This window comes from Telopea speciosissima, chromosome 3 (assembly GCF_018873765.1).
Source record: "Telopea speciosissima isolate NSW1024214 ecotype Mountain lineage chromosome 3, Tspe_v1, whole genome shotgun sequence".
Lineage (NCBI taxonomy): Eukaryota > Viridiplantae > Streptophyta > Magnoliopsida > Proteales > Proteaceae > Telopea > Telopea speciosissima.
Genome location: NC_057918.1, coordinates 33018925 through 33036800, shown reverse-complemented (window position 1 = coordinate 33036800; position 17876 = coordinate 33018925). Strand labels below are relative to the sequence as shown.

Below are 17876 nucleotides of genomic sequence, written 5' to 3'. Positions count from 1 at the left end.
AACTTCAGATTAATTACAATTCTGCCATTGCTCTTGTAAATCTTGATTTATCTACTAGTTTGCCATTCAACTTTGGATTTAATTACAATCCTGCCATGGTCGACATGATCGCCATGGCAACGCCATGGGGGGGCGCCATGTCGATATATCGATCAGACACCCCTCCACCGACTTGGATCGCCGTGACACCATGACAACTATGCTTCCAAGTGCCATCCTCATTTACTGCATCCTTAAAACGCAAAGTGGTATCAACCTGAAGGGCATTGTCCACATAATCTAGCAAAGGACCAACCCCCACCCAGTTATCAAGCCAGAAAAGGACCAACACTAATTAACCACCGTGACTTTTCCAACATGAAATCTTTAAAAGCCAAAGCACTTCTCCAAGATTTTGATTCAAGGCCACTCGACCCTGCCAAAGCGTAAAGATTTTGGCCCTGAAAAAAGCACTCCAGAGCATGGTTCAAAATCTCGCGATATTTCGGCGAAATATCGCTTAATTTCGTATATCTCGAGCTTACCGAGATGCGAAATCAGGTCGAAATGAAAAAATACCATATTTAGTCGATATCTCGTGAGATATTGACGATATCTCGATATCTCACGAGATATCGATGAAATATGGTATTTTGGCTTAAAGTGTCATGTGAAGGGGGGCTTTAATACAATATTTCGCAGATTTTGGTCCATATTTCGACCGAGAGCTGCATTTGCTAAGGAATTTCAGTCTTTTGCCTATTCTTCCACTCTTCCAAGCTCTCATCCAACACTCTAGCCATTGTTCAAGCACATTGTTGTCGGATTTTCGCCGGTAAACTCATCGGAGGGTCGTCTAAGCTCATCATCCAAGCCTTTTTTCACTATTTAAGGTAAATTCTATTCCTCTAAAACTATTTTTTTGAAAAGACTATGTACAAATTTTGTTGGATGGTGATGATATTAATATATGTTAGACACTGGAGGCCGATCTATAGCCTCACGGTGTTGAAATTTTTTTTTCATATGTATTTTTTTTTTTTAATTTTTTGGTTTAAAAAATTCATTTTCCTACAATTAAAATAGGAAATAATTAGGGTAATATGACTTAGATGGTAATGAATTAAATATATGTTAGACACCAATGGCCGATCTACGCTTCACTATGTCGGATTTATTTTTCTGTTCTTAAATAATTATTTTTTCGGAAATTAAGAAAATATATAAAAAAAAAAAACAGAAATAAATAAGGAAAAATATGAGTTTTAAGTTTAAAAAATAATGAGTTATTTCTATATGTTTTGAAATGCATTACATGTATATTATGTTTACTAATTTTTGGTTTTGTTGTGTTAGGTCAGTACTTATATTAACATTATATATAAAACATTGGTTTTAATTATGTAAAAAATATAAGGGTTAGGGGAAAACTATTAAAAAACTATACAAGTGTATTAGTAATCTAAAAGTGTCAATTGAAGTGCATCTACATTAAGTATTTAAATTATTTGTGTTACTTACATTGCAGTAAACAAGTATCATTATGGCGGATCGTGATAGACAACGTGCGAAGGACAAGCAAAAGGTGGGGGAAAGTAGTCAACTAAGGGGGCGGAGGGAACAAAGAGAACAGAGGGAACAAGAGAGACCTGCCAGCCAGTTTAGGGGTGACATTGCATGGTTACATGGCACTCCCATTGATGGGGATAAGAGAAAATCTATATGTAACTATTGTCACATGCAATTTATGGGAGGTGGGTCCAAGAGACTTAAACAACATCCTGACTGGAGGATCTAAAGATGTAGGTTGTCATATGGTCCCTCATCAAGTAGCCAGGGAGATTGGTGATAGTTTGAGGGGAAGAAAGAAGAGGAAGGCCGACAAGCAAAGGATAAGAGAACAACTTGAGGATACGAGAGGAGTTCGATGGAAGGAGGAAGACGATAAATGATGATGCTGATGACTCCTCGATGATGATGATGATGATGATGACATCACACTGATGACATACAAACAAGCAGAGGAGGCTGAGGGATTTTAGGCGGACTGTTTCAAGGAGTAGAGTAAGTTTTCAAGATGATTAGCAGAGACAAAGAGTAGGGGGTAGTAGAGGAGCTGGCAGTTCTGGAGCTCCTAGAACTTTGAATCCTTTTAAAAGATCACAAAGTGTGAGGGCAGCCCCAACACCTCTACCAAGATGCAGTACCACCATCAACATCCGATCCTAAATTGCATAAGAAGAAAGGAAGCAATCGACCCGTAATCAAAGGAGCATGGAAGGGGATGAAGGGATTGGTTAAAGAATCAATAGCTAAGTGGATGCTATACCATCCCAGCAAACACTGCACAAGGCCCCCATTATGATACCATGATAGATACCATTGCAGAGGCTGGCCCAGGATTCAAGGGCCCCACCCCATATGAGGTAATGAATGTTTATCTACCTCAACAAAAGAGTGAGATTGATGAGTACATTAGTGAGATGAGGAATATGTGGGAGACATATGGGGTGACTATAATAGCAGATGGATGGACTGGGCCTACAAGAAAGTCTATCATCAATTTTATGGTTTATTGTGATGGGAGGACAGTGTTCCTCAAATCTGTGGATGCATCCAAAGAGATAAAGGATGCAAAATATATTTACAGATTATTAAAGGAAGTAGTGGAAAAAGATGTGGGTATTGAGAATGTTGTCCAGATTGTAACGGACAATGGAAGTAACTTCAAGCTGGTCGGTGAGAAGATGATGAACAATAGGAAGTACCGGCTCTTCTGGACTCCTTGTGCAGCCCATTGCATTGACTTAATGTTAAAAGATATGGGAAAGTTAAAGTTGGTGAAGACTGTGGTTGAAAGTGCAAGACAAGTCACCAACTTTGTATACAACCACTCCTATGCACTCAATCTATTGAGGGAAAAATGTGGGGGTGACTTGGTTAGGCCTGGCATCACAAGATTTGCCACCAACTACATTGCCCTCAAAAGCATTGAGACAAAGAAGGCCGGGCTGAGAAGCATGTTTGCTTCTGAGGAGTAGTTTGAATGGAAGGGTTCCAAGACTACAAATGGGAGGGAAGCACAAGCAACGATGTCATCTGAGGACTTCTGGACCAAACTAAGCAAAGTGGTGAAAGTTTTGGAGCCAGTAGTTAAAGTTCTACATGTTGCTGACTCCGCTCTGAAGGGCCCAACCATGCCAGTCCTATATGCTGCAATAGACTTGATGAAAGATAGTGTCTATAGTGTGGCTCCTCGCAGAGCAAACACTTCTTAGATATCATAAATGCTCATTGGGAGAATCAACTTATGCATCCACCGTATAAGGTCATGAGTAAATTTGTTTTATGTTTACTAATTCATAGTATTATTAATTACTAATTACCTATGCATTTGATAATACCTCTATTCTATATGTCATATTTCAGCATACTACTTGAACCCTAAGTATCAATATAACAATAGGCTGGGTTGGAAACTCAACTTATTGATCTTTGAAACAAGTAGTGAAGAAGTTGGAGCTAGATGGTGCGCCTACAAGCAATTTGCAACAATGAGGTGAGTTCATTTGGAAACTCAACTTATTGATGCTTTCAAATAAGTAATGAAGAAGTACTTACTAATTTTCCACATGGGTGTAGATCAAGGTATTTAGGGATGCATTGAAAGTTTTGGAACCGAGGTCGCGATACAAGGCGAGCACGTGGTGATGCGGTAATTCTTTTAAGTTTTAAATTACATATGTATTGAAATTTGAAAGTTGAAAGTTGAAACAACATTTGACACATGTCTTTTTGTTGTAAACTTGTAATGCAATTGAATGGTGGGTGTTGATGGGGAATCGGCTGAAAACTTAAGAAGAATAGCAATTAAAGTCCTCGCCCAAACATGTTCTCATCCGGTCGTGAGAGGAACCGAGTACCTTTGCATTCATCCACTCAAGAGGCGCAACAGATTGGGGTCTTAACGCTTATCCGACATGGTGTATGTGCACTACAACTTGAGGCTGAAACTCGCAACACATACGCATGGGACATGAGGGACGAGGGCACCATTGATCTAGCCGACATCTTTCAAGTTGACTCGGACGATGAGGACCCTATTGTGGATTGGGTGAGGATAGAGGTGAGCCAGTGTTGGATGAGGAGGAGGTAGGCCCGACCCCACGATAGCTTCCGAGATTGGTGCGATGTGGACGAGTATATGGCCGACGAGGATCGGATACATGCAAGGAAGCCTCACCCATACCATTCTAGCCCACTCGGTGGCAATGTTGGCGATGATGAAGACTGGTCTAAGTCCTCAAATGATGATGATGGGATGATGGTGATGATGGTGATCGGTGTATGCGGTGGTGGTGATGTTGGTGGTGGTGATGGTGAAGAATTTGACGGCATGCGAGAGCGTTATGTGGTAGGCCAGGAGGCCCAGGATACGGCACCTGTAGAGCCACTCCGATTCACTGGAGAGACACAGTTTGATCATGCCACACAAGATACGGACCACGGAGCACGTGCACCCGCACCCCCACCCTCAAGAGGCCCCCTACATACATACAACAGGAAGCATAGGGGTCGACAAACACAGTTGCAACCTGATCACATGGACATTGATAACCTATCTAGCTCACTTGGTGGTTTGAGTATGGGTGATAGGGAGGGAGGACCGATCGACATCATTGGCGTGCCCCATCTTTTGACGCACATACCACTCCATTGGCATCGGATTATGGTGTATCACAACCTTACGGTGGATATGGATATGGATCATCATCATATGGGCGCTTTAGTGGGGTAGGGAACTATGACTACGACCCAGCCCCAGGGACATACTTGGATCATCTTTTGTAGATAACATCTTTCATACCCTAGTGGACCTAGCTACCAACCTCACCACCATACATGCACCAATGCCATTGCCTCTTGCGCCGCCCCAACATCATATCACAGTGGATCATCTTCTTCACTGATGGATCGATTGGTAGCCCTAGTTTATATCCTAGGATAGGTTACCTACAGATGTTGATGATTCCATTTACGTGACACTTGTGGATGACTACACTCGTTTTTTCTCCGATTCTATACCGTGGTCCACATATGTCCTTCAAACAGAAAGCAATGGATGTCGACTCCAGCGAGGCATGAGTGGGATTGATCCAGGGAGGCACAGCAACTACTATTAGCAGTTTAGCACTTGTAATTTGTAACTTAAGTTGTGATTTCATTGATCTATGAACTTGTGAGTTGTGACTTGCGAGTTGCGAGTCTTGTGACTTACTAACTTTGACACTTAGTGTATTGCCTTTAAGGCTTTAAACGAGTTATTGAATATTATGGAGTTTATGAGAATCATGGTACTCATCAATGTGTATTGGCTTTAACTTGATATGTGATGAAGTTAAATACTATTATTAAATATTAATTGTCTAGTCTATGTGTATTTAACTATTTATACATTAGGGTCGGCGACCGTATGTCAATCAAGGGTGCAAGCCCAAAACACCAATTTGAATTCACATTTTTACAATTTTATGGTTTAAATGTGTTTATTAAGCTTAAATAAGGCTGTCCATGAAGTTTCAGGCCTAGATATGGCCAAATACCCCCCGAGATGGACCCCCGAAATATTGCAGAAAAAATGCAATATTTTGGTCATATTTCGCGATATTTCGGGTATCTCGGATATCTCGGTAGGCCCGAGATACCGAGATATCGCAAAATATTAAACCTTGCTCCAGAGTGAGTGATCAACAAGAATTCTCCATAAACCTTTGAGCCTTAGAGACAAGCCAAAATCCTCCAACAGTCTAATCCCCAACTCCCCGTCTTCAATCGGCCTACAAACCTTTTGCCAACTGACTCAGTGCCTTCGCCTTCCCCACTCCGAGCTCCCCCAAAGAAAATCTGCAAAGTTGCCATAGATCCTCCTAAAAACAGCCTTGGGCGGCTCCAAAGTTGTAAGAACTTAGATTGGAATAGAGGCAAGGACGTGTTTAAGCAGAGTCACACGCCCACCGGCAGATAAAAGCTTTCCTTTCCAACCCGCCACCTTATTTCTTATCCTTCCAACCAGCTCATCAAAGAAATAAACTTTAAGCCTTCCAGCATAAAGAGGAGCACCTAAATAAGTTATCGGCAGCTCCTTTCTTGCAAACCCTGTGACGGTCCCCACCATTCGAGCCCTAGCCATTGAGTAATTTTTGCCCAACACGAAACAACTCTTTTGCCTATTCACCAGGTATCCCGAGAAACCTTCATACCTACTTATAAAGCCCAAGATTTGTTTCAGCGAGCGCTTCAAGCCTCTTGTAAATACAATGGTGTCATCTGCAAACAGACAATGAGAGATTCCAGGACACCCTCTTGGAAGCAAGAAATAAGATGCCCACCCCTCTGCAAACAGATTTTTAAGCCCCCTGCTAAGCACCTCTTTCGCCAAAATGAAAAGGGCAAGCGATAAGGGATCACCTTGTCTCAAACCCCTGGTAGACTTGAAGTAACTCAAGGCTGAGCCTCCCAAAACTATAGAAAACCAGCAATTCTCTACAGTCTTCCTGATTAAATCAATCCAAGCATCAGCAAAGCCAAACCTTGAGAGCACCAAATAGAGGAACTTCCACTCCAGGCGATCATAAGCCTTCGCCATGTCCAACTTGAGGATTACATTGCCTCCAGGCCTTCCTGTTTAAATCCTGGGCGATCTCTCGGACAATAGAGATATTATCATGGATACACCTGCCCTGGACAAAAGTTCCTTGCTCTTCCGCAACCAAGGAAGGGAGAAAAACATCCAATCTAGAGACAAAATTATTGCCAAAAATTACAGAGGCTGATAGGCCAAAAATCAGACATTACCTCAGGACAGTCCTCTTTTGGAATGAGCACCAGATTGGTAGAGGTGAAACTTCTTAGAAGACTACCTCCCTCAAAAAAATCCTTAACCGTTGCCCAGACATCACTACCAACAACCTCCCAACGAGCAGTGAAGAAATGCCCGAAGAAACCATCAGGACCCAAAGCACTGTCACTTGACAAGGAAAATACTGTCCCTTTCACCTCCTCCAAAGAGGGAGAATCAACAGGGAGATATTGTCTTCCTGCGACATCACCTGGGGAATGCAGGACAGCAAGTCCTCATCAACCAAACACCCTTGAGTGGCGAAAATGTCCGAGAAATGACTCACCGCCACCGCTTACACTCCCTCACAGTCAGAAATCCAAGAGCCATCCGCCGCTTTAATTTTCGGGATACCACCTAACCTTCTTCTGACATTAACCATAGAGTGGAAAATTTTCGTATTTCTGTCCCCCTCCTTTAACCATGTTACCCTGGACTTTTGCCTGCAGAAAATTCTCATGCAGCAAAACCCCCTCCAACCTCTTCTTGGCTTCATCTAGGGCCCCCAAGGAGACAGGGCTAGCAAGAAGGTCATAAGCCATCTCTGCCCTGCTAACCTCGTCCTTTGCATCCCTAACATTCTGATGGATATTGCCAAAAACCTCCCTGTTCTACGTACGGAGAGCACCACACAGCCATTTAAGCTTCGAGAACAACACATAGAGTGATGACCTGACAACAGGCAATTACCATTGGCTCTTTATGAACTCATGAAAGCTCGGATGCATTAACCACATTTGCTGGAACTTGAAGGTAGAAAAGGCCCGAGCACTAGGGTCTGGAACAGAGAGCCATATGCCCATAAAGGAGCGTGATCTGAACAGGTTCAGCCTGAGATGGGTCACCTCACACCTGGGAAATAAAGTTAACCAGGCTGGATTCACCAAAAATCGATCCAACCTGGCCAGAACCCTCCCCGCACCACTTTGGTTATTTGACCAGGTGTAAAATTTTCCAACATAGCCCACGTCCAAGAGACCAACACGACTCACAAAATTACCAAAGTCGTCCAGAGACAAGGTGCAAACCGGCCTACGACCAATTTTCTCCAAAGGAGCTAAAATAGCATTAAAGTCACCACCAATCAACCAGGGAAGAGTGGTAGACCGAGAGAATTGATCAAGAGCCTCCCACATCTCCCTCCGCTCAATTGCCGTACAAAGGCCATGGACAAAGGTAATATGGAAGTCGTTGACTGCTTGTCATTCAAACGTTACAAACTGGCGATTCTCCTCCACCACAATTACTAGCATCGTACTCCTCCAAAAAACCCAAATTCTCTCTGTAGTATACACCGAATCCATCCCAATCTTTCTCATCACAACTTGCGCCTTAGATAGCTGCGCTTTTGGCTCAGCAATAGCTACAATATCAATTCTATATAGTTTAACCATCGCTTTCAACCGCCTGGACATAGGCTTATTCCCAACACCCCGAGCATTCCAAAATAAACAATTCATTTGGACACGGGTAGGGTAGAATCCACCGGTCCCATGGACCTCGTAATGCGCCTCTGTAACCCCCCCCCCCCCCCTTCACCTGCTGACTGCACTTCAGTTTTTTCCTCTTATACGCCTGGGCAGCACTGAAAACAGTGGACCGAGGAGACTTTCTTTTCACCCTTGGAAGCTCCGCCTTCTCCATCCTTCCACCTCTTTCTCCCACCTTCTCAAAAGTTCTGCACAGCCTCTCCCCAAGAGTGGCATTAAATGCTTTGAAACTTGCCAATAGCTCATCACGGCTCAAAGGGACATCAATCCTCCCAGACACTTGCTCTTCATTTACTTCAGTTTTATCGTCACTTCAGTTATCCACCTTTTCTACCACCTCTGGTCCATCTTCTGAAGCTTCTACCATGCTCAACATCTCATCACAGAAGTGGTTAGTATTATCACCACTCTTCCGATAACCTGTCCTGAAATCAAGACACCCTGTTTTGAAATCACGAAGTCTTGCTTTTAGACTTTCTTGGAGTGTACAGATTTCAACAATAATCAAACGATGTGAATCGTCAACCTCCATAATGTAGCCTCAGGTTAAGCTCTGATACCAATTGATGCGTAACCTGGGTCACAAAACCCGATTCGGGTTCACTATGGGCCCACCCAAGCAATAAAGAACTCCAATAATAAACGTAGTGGCAATGCTGTAATTGTTAGGAGTCAAGGCTACAAAAGAAAACAAGTAAATGGAGTAACATGTATGAATGGGAAGGGGGTATTCTTGGAAGAATAAGTAAATAAAATGGAATAACAAGTTAAATGGGGCACTATTGGAAATAGGGGTTTAAAGGGACATGTATCATGGGGGACAAGAAGAGTTATATGCATAGTTCGAGAACTCGGCAAAATCTTGCCAAAATTTCAAAAAATTCGCAGATTTCAAATTTTCCGAGTCAAAATACCATACGAATCAAAGAATCGACAATATTTTGGTTGAAATTTCGGTATTTCGCCGAAATTTTGACCCTATATCAAATCGTTTCGACAATACAGTTCAACAGGTGTTATAAATACTCTGTTCCGAATGTGCCTGGTCAAAATTTCTACCAAACTCGAGCTATTTCACCTGTTTCGCCCCTTTTCTTTGCAAGAAGGAAAATCCACATCTCGGCCTGATTTTTGCCACCTCACCTCTACACACTGCTGGAATATGGTACTGGCGGTTGCCACGTCACTCCAACGACATCGTTTGCTGCATATTGATGTTGGAACTTGGGTCTCTAGAAGTCTATGTTACATGTACTTAGTACTATTTCATAATTAATCAACATTTTTTCTGTCTTCTAGTACTAAAACAAGGTTAGAATAGGCAATATTACACAAAGTTAACAATAGGAATTGGTGTATACTGCCAACCAATGGTGCAAATCCAAACTGTCACTTTTTGTGAATTTTCTTGCAATATAATGGTTTACATATATTTATATAGGCTAAAATAAGGTTTCCCTGAAATACCAGAGCTTAATATAGCTGTTTAACCCCCAAAATGGCCAACCAAAACTCACCGGCAAAAAATACACTATTTCGACGAAACTTCAGATTTTGTCAGGCCAAAACGAGACTGAACCCCGAGTTTTCGAACTATGGTTCTATGGGAAGAGGTAATCTTGGAACTAAAAACAAAATAAGGGCATAAGAGAATGAAGGGCAAAGGGCAGTGCAATATGGGAATAGGGAATCAAATGGATTTAATTAGTAAAGGGAAAAAGGTCTTCATCTCCAACCCACGATTCTCAGGAGCTAGGCGGAGAACCAAAATTGATCTGGAGTGAAGAATTCACTCAATAGGCGTCGAATGGAGTCAATAATTTAGAATCAGAATTGATCTGGAGTGAAGAATTCACTCATTAGGCGTCGAATGGAGTCAATAATTTAGAGGTATATTTCTGAATGACTTGAAGATCCAAAGAAATGGGCTGCAACAAGGTCCAGCAGCAAGTAAAAACCAGACTTGAGTTCTGGTCCAGTCTCTCGATAGGTATGGAATTAGGGCATCAAGTTCTAGGGTTTAATTCACCTTGGGGAGGGGAACCTTCGATCTAAATCTTGGGCTGAGAGGATTAGGGAGGAAAGAGATTCGAAGGAATACTTGGGGCTGCCAGTACCGTTGGGCAGAACAGGGAATGGTAGAATAGGGACACAGAAAAGAGAGAAGAAGAAGAATGGAAGTAAGGAGGAGGGAGGGTCTCGCTGGGAAAGGAGAGAGAGAGAACACAATTGAAAGTTTCCTAATTGTAGTATAAAACTGAAGGGGAAAAGATCCACACACTGTCCATTTGCGGATTCTTTCCCATGCTCCCTCATAAAAAGTGAGGGCCCCACACATGTTTTTGTTTTATTTTTATTTTGAAAACGTGGGGTCCACATGGATTGCTACTTTTTCAGACCATTAAGTGGTGGTATGCGCAGATTCCTTCCCACACTGGCAGCATAGGAAACCCTCTCCCAAAGCTGAAATAGAAGAAATATCTAACTTTATCTCCAAATTATCTAACCCGGTCTAAATCTATAAATGGAATCATACTCTAAAACGAAAAATGGAATGGAACTCTAGCCTAAGTAAAAGATTACAAGATAAATCCAAATAAGTATATAAATAAACTACTAATATCCTACTAGACCCAAATCCCAATTTGGGCCTGGTTCTTGGTCGGAATGCTCAAACAGGTTTGGTACTGTCGATAGAACTGCTCCTGCATCACAGGTACAATGAGATTTTGTTCTTTTGTTTTCTTAATGCTATGACGATGATAAAAGGATAGTATTCCTATTATTGCTTGGAAAGCCCACAGGGGAGCTATCCCAATGATAAGGATGTTAAAACTATTAAGTAAACATCCAGATGCCTTGTTCATTATGCAACACTAACAACTTCAAACAACAAGTTCAACCAATTTAACTAAGCCCTGTCTGCATTATGTGGGCTTGCTTAAACGAATCTTAATCTGACATAGTCTTTCTAGAGCCAGAACTTTTGCTAATTTGCAGAACATGAGATATTTTCTCATTATCTTGATGTGCATCATTCTTGGGTTGGATTTTGCAAGTATTATGGAGTTGCAACAAAGTTTTCTATAACCTTTGGAAGGGGGTGTGTTTTTTGGAGTGGGGAATGAGGAGGGGTTAGACTTTGGGAGGCTGGATGTATTAGTGTATGGAAGCACTGTGATCTGTTTTCAAGTTTATACAAAACAGGAGACCCTATTAGGGAGTGGTATCCAAGTCTTCCGTGGAGAGTATTGTCATTGCTTCTTACGTGAAATTTGAACTATCTGGAGGTGAATAATTGCTTGGAGATCCTTCAAAGGCTTGCCGATTTTGTCTGTTCACACATAAAATTCAGATGTGAGGGTTAGGAGGGATGAGACTGGAGGCCCTTATTGTTCAAGTTCATAATGCGTTCCTTTTAAAGAAATTGAGTTACATAGGGAGAAAAGAGGAATATGGGTGAAAGGTGCATCATGAGGGGTGGAAATCTTTGCATGGATGCTTTCAAAATAAAACCTAGTCATTGGAAAAACTCAAGACAAGACACAGAAACTTGGAAAAGATTTTCTGACTGCACAATGCCTACTAAACTCATTTGTTAGAAGTCACTAGATTTCAATGGTCCTGAAATAGTATTAGTGACGTGAAAGATGCATTCATGTGTAGTGTGGTATACGCTTCACTAACACCCCCATTACCTTCTGCTGCTGCTTCTCTTTTCTTTTCCTTTTCTCTAATTAATCTCCCAGTGGTTTTTAATACAATATTTAGAAACAGATTTGGTACTTATAGAAGTCTGTTGGTAATCCAATTTATTTGCTTTTTTTTCGAGATGGATTTCGCATATGCTTTAATGTTACAAATTCGACCTCTCAGGCGCCCTATTGAAGAAATTTTGAAGCTTTTGCCTGGACCACATTTGGAGTCAAAGAGAGTGAGCACATATCTTCCATGTTAAATTTATGATGTGGTTGTCCAGTGTGTTACCTTTGAAAGAAAAATCTAATAGCACTTTCTATTTTCTCCTTTATAGGGTGGATATTCAAGCAGCTCATCAATCGATGCTATAACAGGCACGCCAGGGAATTTGGACAAGTATGCATCAATAAGTGATCCTTAAAGATAGAATTTTGAGGCAACTACTTTTTTGCATTGTTTAAATATATTTTTTGTGCTTATGGGTTTTCAAATTGCTGCACACATGAGGGTTAGAATGCTCAATTTCAATTTAACAAAATCTATGACAAGGAAACTATACAACATCAACAACAACTACTTAGCCTTATCCCAATTAAATGGGGTCGGCTACATGGATCCTTGCCATCCAATCAGCTCTATTCAAAGTCATACTTGATACAAGGCCTAAGCAATGCAAGTCTTTCCTCACCACTTCTCCTACGGTCATTTTAGGTTTGGCCCTGGCTATTTTAGTTCCTTCAATCTGAATCAAATCACTCCTTCGTCCTGGAGCATCCAAGGCCTCCGTTGAACATGGCTATGCAACATCAAATGACTTTCTCGTAGCTTATCATGTTTTGGAGCTGCTCCCAAATCAGCTCTAATATGATTGTTCCTTACTTTATCCTTGCTAGTTTTGACATTCATCCATCTCAACATTCTCATCTCCGCTACATTAAGTTTATCTATATGATGCTTCTTAACTATCCAACATTCCGCATCATACATCATGGTCGGTCGTATGACTGTTCTATAGAATTTCCATTTAAGTTTTAAAGGAATTCGTCAATCACACAACGCTCCAGACGTACCTCTCCACTTCATCCATCCTATTTTAATTCCCTGTGAAACATCATCCTCTATATCACCTCCTTTATTTATGGTTGAGCCCAGATATCTAAAATAATCACTTTGTGGAATCTCCCTCTCATCTATTTTCACCACCTTATTATCCGTCCTAGTGTAACTAAAGTTACACACCATATACTTCATTTTCGTTCTACTTATCTTAAAACCTTTTGATTCCAAGGTTGATCTCCATAAGTCCAATTTGGTGTTAATCCCTACTTTTGTTTCATCCACCAAACAATTTCATCAGCAAAAAGCATACACCAAGAAACCTCATCTTAAATGTTTTTGGTTAAATCATCCAAGACCAGGGCAAACAAATAAAGGCTTAAAGCTGATCCTTGATATAACCCAATTGTAATCAGGAATTCACTACCTTGACCCCCTCACAGTTCTTACACTAGTTACCCATCATCATATATGTCTTTAATTATGTTCACATATTTACTTTAAACACTTCCCTTCTCTAGTACTTGCTAGATTAACTCTAGGAAGATTTTTTTAGGTCAATAAAGACCATAAGGAAATCCTTTTTGCATTCTGTAAATCTTTCCATGAGCCTCTTGAGTAAGTAAATAGCTTATGTTGTGGATCTTCCTAGCATAAAACCAAATTGGTTCTCCGTAATAGAATTTTTTTGTCGTAGGTGGGTTTTAATAACTCTCTCCCATAATTCCGTAGTATGACTCATTAGTTTTATGCCTCTATAGTTATTTCAGCTCTGAATACATCTTTATATTTGTAAATCGGAACCACAATGCTTCTCCTCCATTCATCTGACATTTTCCTTGTGTTCATAATCTTATTAAACAACTTGGTTAGCCAAGGTAAACCACAAATTTCTAAGCTCTTCCACACTTTTATTGGGACCTCATCTAGTCATTGGGGCCTAGTGCCTTTCCTACTTTCATCCTCCTTAAAGCTTCTTTTACTTCAGGCACCTTAATTTTTCGTATATATCTACAACATATGTCTGTATGGATAATGCTGTCTTCCGGGACATTATTATTCGAAATGTCTTCATTTAGTAGGCTGTTGAAATATTATTTCCATCTCTCCCTAATGTCCTCTCCTCTTATTAGTACTTTACTATCTTCACTTTTAATACATCTAACATGTTTGAGATCTCTACTCTCTCTTTCATTCATTTTAGCTACCTTATAGATAGCTTTTTTCTCCTTCCTTTGTGCTCAAATTGTTATAGAGATCTTCATATTTCTTCGCCCTTGTTTTTCCCACAATCTTCTTAGCTTTATTTTTAGCAAATCTATACCTTTTTAGATCCTCTACATCCTTAGTCCTTTGCTATGTCTAAAAACTAGTTTTCTTAGAATTAATGGCTGCTTGAACCTCATTATCCCACCAGCAACTCTCCCTAGAGGAATGATGTTTTCCTTTCGATTCTCCTAGGACATCTTTAGCAACCTTCTTAATGCAAGTAGTCATCTCATTCCACACCGGATTTGTGTCAAACCATCTATCCCTGAATTTATACACAAAAGTATTTAATGAAATGTGCATGTGCTACGTAATTAGATAACGGGTTTCTAGATAATTGTAGTTAGCACGTTTATTAGATATTTGACCTGTATATTGATTTCTTTTATAGATATTGATTATTATTTTTCGTTCTTTCTTAATTGTTTCATCTGGAATAGGCTCCCTCTATTCATTAGTTTCTATGCATGAAGATATGATATTGGATACAGACTCTATCCGAGACAGCTCAAGTTACTTCAGCTGAGTTTCATGCGTTGAAACCCTTTTTTGCTCCTTTGGTCTCTGTTATGTGCAGGGTAGCAAATGGGCAGCGCTCACTTGTACTGGTTGTATTTATTGGAGGAGTAACATTTGCAGAGATATCTGCTCTTCGTTTTCTTAGCGCTCAGGTACAAATTACCACATGCCAGTTTTCAAGAAGCGTCATATTAAAAGTACCATTTGCTTGAACGTATGTATGCATGTGAGTGCGTGTGTGTTCATTGATTGGTTATATTGCTATCTCCAAGGGCCCAAAGCTTTGTAATAAACAATAACTTGAATCGAAGAAATTGTCTTCAGCCCAAAGTAGACTCGTGTTATTATCTACCTGTACGATTATCAATTTCACTTCCTTATTCTTTAATCATATTGTACGTATGGTAGACCATCTCAATCAACACCAGGAATGGATTTTTCCTACTGTGGAACAAAACCTAGAAATTGTGAAATTTGATCTCTGAACCCCTAAATGAAACAAAGTTCATGATATGTAATTCCTGGATCTGCAAAACTGCCCGAGGCATGACAGGGCTTGCTGGAGGAGGTGTATTGGACTTAAAAGCTGCATTAGGTGAATCTGAGACTGCCAACTTCCCTGGATTTAACCTGATTTCTTTCTGAAAGCATCCAAATGTGAATTGGTAGCCTGTCATTGCATTAAGCAAGTTTATGTTTTGCAGTCTTTGGTGTGCCCTTTTACCAAAGACCCAAATCTTGAGAGGTCCTCCTAGTTGAGAACCTTTTGGTAATTAGCCAGTTATACTTAAGTTACCAGAATAATGAACCCATGACTTTTTCCATATTTGGTCTTATCTCTCCCACGTAATTTATTCTTTCCTTGATGACATACTACAAGTACTCTGCTTTTGTGATTTGCAGGAAGGAATGGCATACGACTTCGTCGTTGCGACAACAAAAATAGTGAATGGTCGCTCGCTGGTTGAGACATTCATGGACAACCTCGGTTGAACGGTGTGGAGAAAAAAGTTCATTCAACTGAGCCTTGACCAGTGACCCTGAATAGCTGTTTTCTCAGAATATTAATACTTGGGATTGATCTGGCAGTTTTGTGTGAATGGGGGCAAATGACCATAATATCTGGCAAAGGAACTTTACCAAGATGCTTATCGACTGGATGGCTCCATGGGGGTGTCAGAACAATCATGTATGAATGGTTAACTGTGATGCATATTTCTCTAACAAGAGAGACTTTTGATGCATGCTTTTAATCTTCTTCCTCGTTCCAGTGTGTTATTATTCTTATGTTTTTGGTGGATTCTTGTGTTAATTATTTTGTGAAATTGGATTTTATCAATATATCACCATATTTCAATGGGAAAGATTTTACCCTTGTATCGAATTTTTTTTAACCCATCTATTTCACGTACAGATGCAGCATTGTATATCAGATCCTTGGGCCCACCCCTGTTTTGAGGGTGGCCCTTGGTACAACGATAAAAGTTCCATTGTGACCAAGTGGTCACGGGTTCGAGTCTAGAAACGGCCTCTCAGCCAAAGCAGGAAGGTTGTGTACATTATGACCCTCCCCAGACCCCGCAGTGGAGGGAGTCTCGTGCATTGGGTAAACCCTTTTTCCTGTGCTGTTACCACTTCAACATTTCAGAATACTCTTTGTTATCCCTGATGTGACCAGAGAAATGCTTTTCTGCCCATCAAATGGCTGTAGAAAATAGCACGAACTCATTGTCATCCAGCAACCCTGGAAAACAAAGTTGTAGCAATCGAAGCGGATGCTGAAATAGCGTAATATACCATCGTATTTGAATTCAGGTGACAGAAGGTTTCGTTGAATTCCTGCTGTCCATCTTTATTCAGTAATTACTAATCACACGCTGATATGTAATGACTAAGGTGTGGGGTGTTAGGTTTAAGATTCCCCGGCGAGTAAGACAGACGAAATAATCAATAACAAATTAGGGAATGTTAAGAGAGGTGGTCATCGATTGCCGTTGTCATCGTTAATGATGAGCTTAACGCCATTGTCGTTGAGGTCATTGACGAAAGCCCAGGCATTCCGCATTGGTCTGGCTCGTGAAACCATACTCGATTTCCTTGCGGACGTCGGCAAACGGTTTTGAAAAGTATTCGGTTCAATGGATTTGGTTCCTGTCCCGCAGTGGCGGGGAACTGGAGCGTCCAGCACCCCCAGAGATCGCTTCACCTGGCATTCAACAAATCCAACGGCAAAAATTTTATATATTATATTTTAATCCCGACCCGATGCACTCAAATTTTGAAACCAAATCCGAAAACCCTAGTTCCTCTTTCTTGCACGGCGACGAACGGTGATGAACGGCTATACAGAGCCATGGATTAAACACTCGCATTGCCTTCAATTAAAATTTCAGGGTGATTCGAGGAAGAAGAAAATGGAAAAGTTTGCAAACTATTCTTGAAATCTAGAAATATTCAACGTTTAGGTCACCTTCGATTACAACGAAATTCCTTGGATTCTCAAGGGGAACGAGTGATTCTGAAGCTACTTCATTGCCATCGTCCTGAACAACAGAGATCACTATGATTCTTATTTTTTCTATTAATATTTAACACTTTCTCTCACTTCACTCCCTAATCTGAATCCGACTACAACAGCTCTATCAGCCACCAATCGAATTGCTATTGCCACTGTTCACATCACTCTTAAAACCACAACAGAAGTAGAACAAAGCTACATCATTGCTGCTGCAACTTGAGCGACATCATTGTTGTTGCGAGTCCGGATCCTCTACTTCCGCCTGCCCCTACTCCCATGTGTGCCCTACACACAATGGGATGCACAAAGACCGCCTTAGCCCTGTCTAAGCACCCTGCCCGAGTTGGGGTAAGGCGATCTTTATGCGCCTCATTGTGTATAGGGTGCACATGAAAGTAGGGGCAGGCGGAAGTAGAGGATGTCGATTCTGCTGTTGCAACCTGCACAT

At 40.9% G+C, this 17876-nt stretch overlaps 1 protein-coding gene across 2 annotated transcripts in view; it reads left to right on the top strand.

Annotated features, from left to right (window-relative positions):
- The window catches only part of LOC122655830 (vacuolar protein-sorting-associated protein 33 homolog), a 79022-nt gene extending 63008 nt beyond the window's left edge, over positions 1-16014 (top strand). For both annotated transcript variants that reach the window (XM_043850192.1, XM_043850191.1), the window contains exons 19-22: positions 12244-12301; positions 12401-12462; positions 14969-15062; positions 15814-16014. In XM_043850192.1, coding sequence (XP_043706127.1) covers positions 12244-12301; positions 12401-12462; positions 14969-15062; positions 15814-15903 — 304 coding nt within the window. In that variant the 3' untranslated portion in view covers positions 15904-16014. The remainder of the gene's footprint in view (positions 1-12243; positions 12302-12400; positions 12463-14968; positions 15063-15813) is intronic.
- The last annotated feature ends 1862 nt before the right edge of the window (positions 16015-17876 follow it).